At 36.8% G+C, this 13,898-nt stretch overlaps 1 protein-coding gene across 2 annotated transcripts in view; it reads right to left on the bottom strand.

Annotated features, from left to right (window-relative positions):
- Positions 1–9,897: 9,897 nt before the first annotated feature.
- CD226 (CD226 molecule) overlaps positions 9,898–13,898 on the bottom strand; it is a 105,862-nt gene continuing 101,861 nt past the window's right edge. For both annotated transcript variants that reach the window (XM_002713640.6, XM_089304987.1), the window contains one exon: positions 9,898–11,700. In XM_002713640.6, coding sequence (XP_002713686.4) covers positions 11,587–11,700 — 114 coding nt within the window. In that variant the 3' untranslated portion in view covers positions 9,898–11,586. The remainder of the gene's footprint in view (positions 11,701–13,898) is intronic.

Raw genomic sequence — 13,898 nt, 5'->3', positions numbered from 1 at the left:
TACAGACCAAAATTAGATGGGAGAGAAACAAGTGTCACACCACCCTAGTGAATAATCAGGAAAGGCAGGACAAGAAAGAGGCCAGAAGTAAAAGTACCACACAACATATGATGAAACTTCAAACTCTTTGAGACAAAATGAAATGAAAAGATAAATTTATGTTGGAACAAAAAAAATTTTGACATTGATGCATAGTTTTTTACATGCATGCACTTTTGTAGGCATGCACTTCAAAAATTTTGCATCAAATAAATCTATATTTCAATTTCATTTCCCACAAACTTTTTGAAGTACAACAACAACAACAAAAATACAAAGCTAAAAGGCAAGAAAAGGCATGGTCTGAAAGGACTGAATAATTGTTCTAACACTTGTAACATCCTGTTCAGAATTACCAGACAGCTTATTTTTGGTCACAGGCTGAATATCCTTTATCTGAAAGGCTCAGGAGCAGAAGTGCTTTGTTTGAGAGATTTTCAGATTTGGTTTAATTGTGTATATTTTATGAGTTTGGCATCCTTAGTCCAAAAATTGTGAAATGCAAAATGCTCCCAAACCTGAAACTGTTGAGTGTCACGTCAGCAACTGCAGCATCTCACATTCTAGATTTTCAGATTAAGGATGCTCAATCTGTATTATGGGGGAAAACAGACAGTAAGGAAGAACGATGGCAATTTGGATGCAGGGATGGATATTATAAGAAGGAATCATAAATAAATGGTGGAAACACAGTAACAGAAATGAAGAATGTGTTTGATGGGATCATCAATAGACTTGGCATAGCAGAGGAAAAAAACTGGTGAACTTGCAAATTGGCCAACAGAAACAAACTAAAATGCAAAGAGGGGAGAAACACAGAACATCCAAGAACTGTGGAATAATTTCAAAATGTGTAACATGCACATAATTGTGATCCAGAAGGAGAATGTATCAAAAGAATATTTGAAGCAATAATGTATGAGAACTTCCCTAAGTTAGTGAAAGACTCCAAACCACACAAAAAAGGGGCTCAGAGAATATCAACTGGATAAATACCCTCAAAAAGAAGAAAATATAACAGCACAACAAACACTAGACCACCGCTGAAATATATGCTGAGAGAAAAATGCAATAAATAAAAATGGATAAAAAAGAAAACAAATGCAATAGTAGAAAAGAGTTATATATATGAAAGATACTAGTTCAACTATGTCAATAATCACTTAAATTGGAATGGTCTAGATATACCAATTAGAGGACAAATATTGTCAGAGTGGATATAAAAAGAGACACAAATAGGACAAGGAAAAGAAATAAAGGGCATAAAGACGAAAAGGAAGAAATAAAATATATTGTTTCATAGAAGATGTGGTTAATAATGTGGAAAACCACAAAGAATGACCCAAAAATCTATTTTTTTTTCCTTTTTGGTAATACATTGACCTTCTACCATGTTACTGTGAAGTGAAAGGGAAAAAAAATTTTTTTTTAATTTATTTATTTATTTGAAAGTCAGAGTTACCCAGAGAGAGAAAAGAGGCAGACAGAGAGAGAGAAAGAGAAAGAGAGAGAGAGAGATTGATTTCCTTCTAATGGTTCACTCCCCAGATGGCTGCAACGGCTGGAGCTGTGCTGATCTGAAGCCAGGAGCCAGGAGCTTCTTCCAGATTTCCCAAGTTGGTGCAGGGGCCCAAGGACTTAGGCCATCTTCCACTGCATTCCCAGGCCACAGCAGAGAGCTGGATCAGAAGTGGAGCAGCCAGATTCAACCCAGCTTCCATATGGGATGCAAGCAGTGGCTTTACCCACTATGCCATTGCACCGGCCCCAGGGAAACTTCTTTTTTTTTTTTTTTTTCAGGGAAACTTCTAAGAGCTCTCTGTGAGGCTATTTCCACTGGGAACCTATTACCTCCATGGTCCTGAAACCAATACAGAGTGATGACTAGAACTGCAGTTAGCCAGCAAGATCATCATTCGGGAAGACCTGAACGTGTAGCACAGTAAGGACAAGCTGTAGCTCTCCATCTGCCCATCACTTGTAGACTACAATGACCTGCCGGGGATAATGAAAAGTATTCCACATATATTTTCCAAGTCTCAAATAAGTCTTAGTTTGGCTAATTCTAATCCAGACCACACAGAAAAGGATATTCCAAGAATTTTGAATTCCTTTCTTAATCGAACTGACCTAACAGTCTGGCACACAATTTCTCTTGATGTAGTTTTTTTCAGTTGTCATTTAAGATAATATCTATTTTGTCACCATAGATTTCATAATTAAATGACAAAATATAAGAAATTGCTTTGAAAATTATAGCACATACTATACACACTTTTTGTCAATAGCCCAAATTTATTCCAAGACTACCAATTAAGAGTGCTGACATAGACACTAACATATTCCTTTATTTACCAGTCTATTTAAAGATTATCTTGGATGTATGTAGACTCGTCTGCAAATAAAGTCAGGTATTATACAGGGCCCTGATAAAAATGAAAGACGAGTTTTATACCATAAAGAGATTTGTCAATTGTACAAGTTCTTTAGGAATCTTGGAGGGATTACCACATTGTATATTATTTGGAAAGTAAGTCAAATGTCAAAGGTTCTGAGGAAGATGCAGGGATAGGGAAGTTGCTTGCTGCTCAAGTCCAGGAGAAGACAGTATAAGAAAGTGGAAAGAGTAAGGTCTCAGGGAAGAGTTAGTGAGAAAGCAGCAGAAGAAATCCTACATAAATTGGAGGAACACAGTGGACCCACGTGGAGGGTGAAGACACGCACAACTTAGGACCCCACCAGTTGAGAGCCCCCACACCAGCATTGAAGAGTAAGGTGAGACCAGACTGCAGCAGCCCAAGCCACTGGCAAAAAAAGCTGCAGGAAGAGCCTAGAGGGAACCCAGCTTGGAGCCCCATGGGGGATAGTGTACCCACCAAACCAGAGGGGGAAAAAACAAACGCCAGCGGGGGTACATTTTCTCCATCCTGGATCATCCAGCAAAGACATCCTATAACAAGCTGACAGAGAGCAGGTGCCATTTTGAACATATGTAACAGCTGCACCAGCTCGTGTCCATGCCCAGCAACCAGTGAAGCAGAGACCCCTGAGGGTGCTAGGTGCTCATGACTGTAGGAGGCTTGTGTACTGGGAGGCTGCATGGGAGGATTCAGGGTGTAGCTAGGACACTGGGAAGTCACTATAGGAAGCTCCACACAATCAGGGCTCCCTCGTTACCTGACGAGAGACATTGCTGGGGAATCTGAGCTTACACTGAGGACTGCACAGATCCTTTGTGTGGTCCTTGTGGCAGAATGGATGAATAACATACTTATGGGGGCTAGTATCCAGGCACTGATCTCCTTTGAGGAGAGGAGCTCAGCTAAGTCTATGCCAGCAGACAAGAAGAAACCTCCCCTTTAATTAAAAAAAGGAGATTTACCATGCCAAACCTGAGTGTGTCACTTCCGACAAGCCCTTCACCCTGGAGCATTGAACACAGCTCCCTGACCACTCCCACCACTCGATCTAGGTATTCCCTGAGAGCAGGCACTCCACTAATTCAATCAAAGTCCAAAGATAAAAGCCACCAGAGCAAAAAATCAAAGAATAGAAACCAATAAAGAGCTGGTGTAGCCATGCTAATATCAGACAAAATAGACTTTACCACAAAAACTTAAAGAGACAAAGAAGGACACTATGTAATGATTAAGGGATCAATTCAACAGGAAGATGTGACCATTATGTCTATGCACCTAAATACAGGGCATCTGGCTATTTAGAAGAAGTGTTAAGGGATCCAAATGGAGACATAGATTCAAATACAATAGTAATGGGGGATTTCAATACCCCACTTTCAGCGATGACAGGTCAACCAGACAGAAAATCAGCAAGGAAACAACAGAGTTAATTGACACTATAGACCAAATGGACCTAACAGATATCTACAGAGCTTTTCATCCTACAGCTGCAGAATACACATTCTTCTCACCAGTGCATGGAACCTTCTCTAGGATTGACCACATACAAGGCCATAAAAAAAAGTCTCAGCAAATTCAGAAAAATCGAAATCATGCCATGCAACTTCTCGGACCACAATGCAATGAAGCTGGAAATCAGCAACTCAGGAATCTCTAGAACATATGCAAACACATGAAGACTGAACAACATGCTCCTGACAGTGGGTCATACAAGAAATCAAAAGAGAAATAAAACATTTCTGGAAACAAATGAAGATGACAATACAACACATCAAAACTTATGGGATATAGCAAAAGCCGTGTTAAGAAGAAAGCTTATAGCAATTGGCACCTACATCAAGAAATTGGAAAGGCACCAAATAAATGAGCTATCAGTGCATCTCAGGATCTTGAAAAACAGCAAGCCAAACCCAAAACTAGTAGGGGGGAAAGAAATAATTAAAATTAGAGAAGAAATCAATAAAACTGAAACAAAAAAATTTAAAAGATCAGCAAAACAAAGAGTTTTTGAAAAAATAAACAACATTGACATACCATTGGCCCAACTGACCAAAAAATAGAGAGAGAAGATCCAAATAAATAGAGATGAAAAAGGAAATTTAACAGCAGACACCATAGAAATAAAAAGAATCATCAGAAATTACTATATATATATATATATATATATATATATATGCCAACAAACTGGGAAACCTAGAAGAAATGGATAGATTCCTAGACACATACAACCTACCTAAATGAGCCATGAAGACACAGAAAACCTAAACAGACTTATTACCAAGATGGAAATTGAATCAGCAATAAAGACCCTGCCAAAAAGAAAAGCTCAGGACTGGATGGATTCTTGCTGAATTCTACCAGACATTTAAAGAAGAACTCCTTCTCCTTCTCCTCAAGTCATTCAAAATAATTGAAAGGGAGGGAATCTTCTCAAATTCTTTCTACGAAGCCAGAATTGCCTTAATTCCTAAACTCGAAAAAGATGCAACAGAGAAAGAGAACCATGGACCAATTTCCCTGATGAATATAGACACAAAAAACTTGACAAAATTCTGACCAATCAAATCCAACAGCACATCAGAAAGATCGTTCACTAGGACCAAGTGGGATTTATCCTTAGTATGCAAAGTTGGTTCAACATTTGCAAATCAATTAATGTGATACATCACATTAACAAACTGGAGAACAAAAACCATATGACTACCTCAATAGATGCAGAGAAAGCATTTGATAAAAATACAAGACCTTTTCATGAGGAAAACTCTAAGCAACCTGGGTATAGAAGGAACATTCCTCAACACAATCAAGGCACTTTATGACAAATCCATAGCCAGCATCCTATTGAACGGGAAAAAGTTGTAAGCATTCCTCCTGAAAACTAGAACCAAACAGTATGTTCACTCTTGCCATTGCTATTCAATATATTCCTGGAAGTTTTAGCCACAGCCATTAGGCAAGAAAATGAAATCAAAGAGATTTATTTGGGAATGAGGAAGGAAAACTATCCCTATTTGCAGATAACATGATTCTATATAGGGGATCCAAAATATTCCACCAAGAGACTATTGGAATTCATAGAAGAGTTTGGCAAAGTAGCAGGATATAAAATCAATACAAAAAAATCAATAGCCTTTATATACAAAAACAATGCCATGACTAAAAAAGAACTTCTAAGATTGATCCTATTCACAATAGTTACAAAAAAATAAAATACCCTGGAATAAATTTAACCAAGGATGTCAAACCTCTCTATGATGAGAATTACAAACATTAAAGAAATAAATAGAAGAAGATACAAAAAATGGAAAAATCTTCAATGTTCACGGATTGGAAGAATCAAAATCAACAAAATGTCCATTCTTCCTAAAGCAATTTACAGATTGTGATACCAAACAAAATACCAAAGACATTCTTCTCAGATCTAGAAAAAATAATGCTGAAATTCATATGGAAACACAGGTGATCTTGAATAGATAAAGCCATCTTATACAACAAAAACAAAGCTGAAGGCATCACATTATCATATTTCAAGACAAACTACAAGGCAGTTATTATTAAAACGTACGGGTACTGGTAGAAAACCAGATGGATAGACCAATGGAACAGAATAGAAATGGCAGAAATCAATTCAAGTATCTACAACCAATTTATATTTGACCAAGGAGCTAAAACAAATCCCTGTAGCAAGGACAGTCTCCTCAACAAATGGTGCCAAGAAACTGGACTTCCACATAAAGAAGTATGAAGCAGGACCCCTACCTTACTCCTTACATGAAAATCCATTCAAAATGGACTAAAGACCTAAATCCAAGATCCAATACCATGAAATCACTAGAGAACATTGGGGAACCCTGCAAGACATTTGCACAGGCAAAGAGTTCTTGGAAAAGACCACAGAGGCAAAGACAATCAAAGCCAAAATAAACAAATGGGATTATATCAAGTTGAGAAACTTCTGTACTGCAAGAGACACTCAGCAAAGTGAAGAGGCAAGCAACAGAATGGGAGAAGTTATTTGCAAACAATGCAACTGATAAAGGATTAATAACAGGAATATATAAAGAGATCAAGAAACTCCACAACAAAACAAACAACCCAGTTAAGAAATGGGCCAAGGACTTAAATAGACATTTTTCAAATGAGGAAATCCAAATGGCCAACAGACACATGGGAAAATGTTCAGGATCATTAGCCATCAGGGAAATGCAAATCAAAACCACAATGAAGTTTCACCTCACCCGGGTTAGAATGGCTTTCCTACAGAAATTAACAAACAACAAATGCTGGTGAGGATATGGGGGAAATGGTACCCTAATCCACTGTTGTTGGGAATGTAAACTGGTAAAACCACTATGGAAATCAGTTTGGAGATCCTTACAGATCTGAATATAGACCTACCATATGACCCAGCAATCCCACTCCTGAAAGTTTATTCAAGGGAAATGAAATCAGTAAATAGCAGAGTTATCTGCACTCTCATGATTATTGCAGCTCAATTCACAATATCTAAGACATGGAATCAACCTAAATGCCTGTTAATTGAAGACTGGATAAAAAAATTATGGGATATATACTCTATATATACTCTATGGGATACTACACAGCAGCAAAAAAAAAAAAAAAAAAAAAAAAAAAAAAAAAAAAAAAAAAAAAAAGAAAGAAAGAAAAAAGAAAAGAAATCCAGTCATTTGCAACAATATTTGGCAACATTTGGAAAACATAAGATTTAGTGAAATGAGCCAGTCCCAAAAGGACAAATATCACATATTCTCCCTGAGAACTAACTTATCATTCAAACAAGGATGATAATTAATAATGGAATTATCCCAGACACTGATCACTCTTATCCCCCAAACCATACCTTTTCTTATACCTTACAATGTATTTAGTGCTTTGAATCTGGAAAGCTGTAAAATGTAAACTGCCCTTAAGGATTTATAAAATTGCCTTAGAAAATATGGCCATTAATTCTAGAAACTACTGCTCTGCCTATTGTATCATTAATAATAGAGTTTAAAAACAAATAAGCTTGTTTTGAGATTTTAGACAAAAATCACAAGAACTCAAAGACTTGACTAGAGTAATCCCAATGAACAGACTGAGAAAATATAATTTATGCAAAGGCCTGAATGTGAAGGTAAACACTTTTTAGGCCTCATATTTTAATAGTAGCTAAACGATAATGTTTTGATTTATATCATTTTATGTTTTTTAAACATACTGCTATCAGTATTATGGAAAAAAGATGAATTTTTTACTCATAGTTTGGCATCTTGGAGCCAGCATTGTAGAGTAGCTGGCAAACCTGCAGCCTGTGAGGCCAGCATCCCATTTGGGTGCTGGTTCAAGTCCTGGCTGCTCCACTTCTGATCCAGTTCCTTGCTGGTGGGCTGGGAAAAGCAGTGGAAGATGACCAAGTGCTTGGGCCCCTGCACCCATGTGGGAGAGCCAGAGGAAGCTCCTAGCTCTGGGCTTCAGCCTGGCTTCAGCTGAGCTTCAGCCTGGCTGTTGCAGTCATTTGGAGAGTGAATCAGTGGATGGAAGATCTCCCTCTGTGTGTTTTTACCCCTCTCTCTAACTCTGTCTTTCAAATAAATAAATCTTTTTTTAAAAGGCAATAATTTAGCATTTCTGCTTATACTTTATAAGCATTTTTATCCTATCAAATCTTCAATTTTCCCAAAGTTTCATACAAGCAATAGTACATTATTATAAACCAAGAAGAAACATTTTATTACAGTGATCACTAATTACAGTGTGGACTCTCCCAGTTTGTTAAATTACTAAAATTCAGCTATGATTTTTATTTAATACAGTCCTATATAAATCAACATAACTTGGACATTTATAATTTTAAAAATCTTGCAAAGTTATTTTTGTTTTATCTCTTAAATTGATGGTCAATTCATTTTAAATTTATATGGATGAACTTTTAGTAAAAAGCTGAATGAATTAACTTAAAATGTTCAATAAAGTTGAATTTTTATTAACTGAAAATTACTATGCGTCTATCTCTCATCCATAAGCATGATTACAAGTTAATGAAATTTCTATTCTATTTCCTCAGCATACATAAAGGCTTGTGGATCACTCTGCTGAAATATAGCCAATACATAGTCATTAGAGATTAATAAGATGTGTTCTTTTGCTGATAAAACTGTGTACCCTATAATGTCATTTAATAAACTTACCTGCCTTATTATCACACAGTAATTTACTTCAACTGTTTAATTTAAATATTTAAATAATAGCATTTAAAGGAAGCATAGATTTGCACTTAATGTTGCATTAAATATCAATGTAAATTACAATTTTTAAAAATCTTAAGCAACATCTTGCTTCTAAAGAAGCATCTTGCAAAAAAAATTCAAAAACCTAATTAAGTCTAATTCTGACCTTTTATTCTGTGGTTCTGTTTTGATCTGCTCTTTTATTAACAACCAGAAAAGTAGGCACAAATGATGGTGGTATGGGGAGAGTAAAGAAACCATTGTAGGCAGATTCCAAAACTTCAGTGAATTAGGCATAATATTCAGGAGATGACAATGCGAGTGCTCTGACAGACACTCAGAGAAAGGAAATGAGCTAAGGCAGCTTCCTCAGCCTGACACTGCTAAACATTCAGTAGGAGCAGCAGAAGCGGGTAGAAGACCCTCAGAGGACCTAGGATGGTGCCAAAGTCCTGGAAAACCCTTGAACTCAGCAGAGAACAAATATGTAGAAGAGAGAAGGAAAAGTGTAAATGGCTTTCATTAATACTCTGAGCAAGAGTTAGAAATGTAAACACCCATGGAAAGAGAGCCTCCAAACCTCCTGGAGACTCTCCAGCCCATGGACAGCACCCTCGTGGCTATGCTGTTCTGCCCTCAGGAATCGTTTTCTGTGTTGAAATGGGATTTCCACTTCTCCATATCACAAGTGTAGAAATGGTTTCCTTATCACCTGTATGAATTGTTAGACTATTCTAGAAAGTAATACTTAACTTCCGCTGGTTCACGCCCCAAATCGTTGCAACAGCAGGAGCTTGGCCAATCCGAAGCCAGAAGCCAGAAGCTTCTTCTGGGTCTCCCATGTGGATACAGGGGCCCTAGCACTTGGCCCATCTTCTTCTGCTTTCCCAGGCCTTATTAGGGAGATAGATTGGAAGTGGAGCAGCCAGGACTCGAACTGGCGTCTATATGGGATGCCAGCACTGCAGGGGCAGCTTTACCCTCTAGGCCACAGTGCTGGCCTCAGGAAACATTTTTTTAAATGATGCTTATGTCACTATCAAACTGATAAACTTAGCTACAGAATATTTGGCAGACTGGCAGATCATTTCCTGATAAATTGCCTTTCAACCTTTGTATACCAATATATCCATAGAAACACTTCATGAATACATACATAAAATCTTTACACAAACATTTAAAAATGAGAGTTTGTTTTTGCACATACGTAAGTTTAACTAGGAAACAGTCATTTTTATTATTTTTCTTTCAACTAGGAAATATTCATTTTTATCATTTTTCTTTTAGACAGTTTACAAAAACCTCACAATTTCTATAATTCACAGGCATGTGGGCAATCATATTTTCTGTAAATCACAGAATAATTGCACTATTTTGCATGTATGATATTTAAGGCTCAAATAAAAATTTTCACTGACTAGCTCAAAACTGCACACTACAACCTAGAATCTGTTCAGATAGCATGAGAATTTTAACTATGTTCACTTAATATTTTCATGAAGCTACAGCTTTGGTAATTAAATACAAGTTTTAATCAATCATTTTAAAATAATAATCTTTTAGAGATTTTCAGAGATAAGTGATAAATCTTCAGACATGAAATACTCACTGTACTCAAAAATGCTAATAATGGTTTCAAGGTCTCCAGGACATTTTTATTTAGTTTCAAAAATACTTGCTGTGGTTTGCCTACCTCTAGAATTTTTTTTAACAATCTCAGATGTGATAGGTATGATCTTGAATGGCTTTGACTATCAGTTATGTCACTAGGACTGTTTTGTCCAAACCGTGAAGCAGGAGAAATTCCCCTTTGTATCTTCCTATTCTTTGACTCCTTTGCCCAACCTCCTATTTACCCTTCCCCTTAAAATTTCTACCCTACCATCCTATATTGCCACTTCTCTCATTCTTTTTCATGTATTAAAGTTTTATATACTTATTTTTTAAATTGAGTTATGCTTCAGTGCCTGAACCTTTTGAAAGAATTTATGCATTAAAGATAATTCTTAAAAGTAGAAAAAAATATCAAAAATGTTATTTATTTTTGGTCCATCTTCTACATTTGCTCATAAGGTTAGGCCTGGGATGGTGGCAAGAATTCTACTTAGAATGAGACATAAATTTGAAAAGAGGAAAGGAAGTGATATTGCTGTCTTATTTGTCTTTCTCTTGGGTATTCATTTATTTACTGCCAAGTACTCTTCTAAACTATTTTGATATAGCAGATTCCAGAATGGGGGAGGGAGAACTAACCTAGACCCACGTATATTCACAATTTAGGAGTTGGTAAGAGACATCTTGCATTCTGTGTTTGTTGGTAACCTCCTCAACATTGAGGCTCCCTTTCCCACTGAATTGTAAGCAATGTACCTTGACTACAGCTATTTCATCCCTTCTGGGCCTGGTACGTGCCTTGTGATGGACAAATACCCAAATCCATTTGCGATTCTGGAGAAGCAAGCCCGTTACCAGACAACAGGAAGAATGTATGAATTACCAGGAGTTACTGGCAGCCCTCTGGAAGCCCAAGAAGAAAGTCTGTGAGAGTTATGCCTACATCAGGCAAGTGAGCTCTGCACTAAGGAAGGGGACCCAGACACTAGCTCATGTCCACACTTAATTCCAGACACAGTTAAGCCCTAGTTAATGATCTCCCCTAGATCATTCTGGTACATGATTCAGTACATTTTCTTTTACATACAAGCTAATTATTACAGTCAGATTTTCTGAAGCATTTCTGTTCATAACATTCTCTAAATGATGCAACACTTTTCCTGTCAAATGGAAGAGGTGTGATGAGTTGGTATCCATGGGAGATGCTGGGTGGTGGGAGGAAGTTGTATGAAGGTCCATGCATTTAACAGTCATCTTGAATTTTCTCAAGCAAAGGGAAAAGCTTAGACTCTAATCTTCGGTCTGCGAGAAAAGGTTGGGTAGTTGACATAAATATCTTCTTTTGCACTGTCCAGTGGCTGACTGGTAGAAGTATGACTTCTATAGTTCTTGGCTGCCTAGAAAGACAAACAGCAGAAGGTATGGATAATTCACTGCAATTCAAAAACTAGTAAATATATATAAAATGTAAGTCTCTCCTCAATTCAACCACACTACAGGAAAAACATCCATTAGAAGTAATTTTGTGAAACATTTTTTTCATGATATAGAACTTCTGTCAAAACTCATATTCTCAATTTGCAAGAGTATGAAAGAGAAGCAACAGAAATCTAATCTACGCTGTGTCTTGATCTACTGTGTTATGTGTTACCTGATTTGATGTAGAAATCCCTTTCCCAGTGTTGAGCTATTGAAATGCCAACAATTATTTTTATTTCCATATGTAAAGTATATTATATTTTCTCACAGTGAATATCCATTAAATACTGTTATGAATGTTTTAATAAAGGTTTTTAAAATGCATGGTGCCCAAGCCTTAAAAAAAAACAAACTAAAAGCAATTTAAAAAGAAACTGGCATTCTCTTTTCAAGATGATGTTATGCAATCATTAATCTTCTCTCCCCTGATGAAGTCACTTTGACCATCTATATGTATTTATGTGACAGAAAATAAGCAAGTGTAAGAAAAAAGAGAGAAGAGGGTAAGAAGGACTTTTGGTGAGTAGTTTGGAAATTTGGTGTTCTCAAGGAGAAAGTAAAAGGAAAATTCAAGTTTCATTGTTCCTTATATAACCTGTGTGAAAAACACAGAAGAATGAAGTAGGTTCAACTTACTTTCTCTTTCACATTCCGAATTACTCTCTATTTGTTATCATCCTTCAAAAAATCATTATTCTACAAAGGCCTGGAAAAGTTGGATAGCTAATGTAGACAGCTGCAAAATGTCTTTCCTCCCTCAAGTTTCAAAACAATAAACGTGGCTTGAATGCACGAGCGGCTAAGGACAAAAAGGAATAAAAAATACAAGCAATAGAACACTGTTTTATTGCACACTGAGGTGGCAGATGAATAAAGGCAACTTTTTGATTCTGCAGCTGATGCCAAGAACCAAGCCATGAGTTAGGGAAAAAAAACCATTTTGCAAAAAATAACTACTTAATAAAAGAAAAAAGTTAAAATGATAAATTATTAAGAAATCTGAAGCACACACATTACATTTTCAGATTTTTTCCTCAAATTTTAGTGCTTGATTTTTGATCATGTAGAATTCAAGTGCAAGAAATGAAGTGGAAGAGAATTTGGTGCAGTTTTGGATAGAACTTGAGGAAATATTTGTCTTGGTCAGTTTGAGCTGCTATAAAAAAAAAAAAAAAAACAAAGACTGGGTGGCTTAAACAGCAAACATGTATTTCTCACAGTTCCAGAGGCTGGCAAATCCAGGATCAAATGTCTGCTGATGGCACACTTCTGGGTTTGCACAGGACCATCTTTCCGTATCCTAACACAGCCCAGAGCAGACAGAAGCAACTCTTAGTCTCTTCAAAAAAGGGCACGAATCCGGTTCTTGAGGGCTCCATCCCCATGACATAATCCCCTCTCAAAGACCTCACCTTCTATGGGGAGGGGAGAAGCAGGTAGAGGCACAACCACTGCATCTATAGAAATACTTTGTAAAATCTTATAAACAGAATGTGTTAAGGAGAGATTACCATCCCTACAGTAGAGACAACGAAAATGGGCATCTCTCTTATCTGCAAATTCAGAAGGAAGCATCTACTCTTTTAACTAATCAGTAAGTAAACAATAAAGTAAGGAGGAAATTTTTATTGTTCATCAACTCCTGCAGCCCACTGAGAACGGTCTTTGACTTTTTAATCTAATTCAAACAACCATTAATTAATAACTTAATTCAAAGGTAATGATGATGATGAACGCCATGCATTGTGTCCCTCTATTTCTTTAGTGTACTTCTGAGTCTTTTATATAGCTCAATTTAATCCTCAAAACAATGGCATGATACATAAATAACTATGCTTTGTACTGGGTTCAATAGAGCCTTCCAAAACTCTTGTCCTTCCCAGAACCTCATTATGTGCATTTATTTGGAAATAAATCCCTTCAGTTAAAATCAGTTAAGATGAAGTTGTGCTGGAATAGGGTGAGTTCCTGTCCCATATAACTAGCATCTTTGTAAGAAAGGAAGAAACACAAATACACACTAGGGAGATGCTATGAGGACAAGCAGAGATTGGAACCATGTGTCTATAAACCAAGGACCACCCAGGATTGCAGGGTGCCACCAGCAGCAGGACAG

This window comes from Oryctolagus cuniculus, chromosome 10 (genome assembly GCF_051225735.1).
Source record: "Oryctolagus cuniculus isolate XC-2025 breed Fujian yellow rabbit chromosome 10, ASM5122573v1, whole genome shotgun sequence".
Classification (NCBI taxonomy): Eukaryota; Metazoa; Chordata; class Mammalia; order Lagomorpha; family Leporidae; genus Oryctolagus; species Oryctolagus cuniculus.
This window is presented reverse-complemented; position numbering and strand designations above follow the sequence as displayed.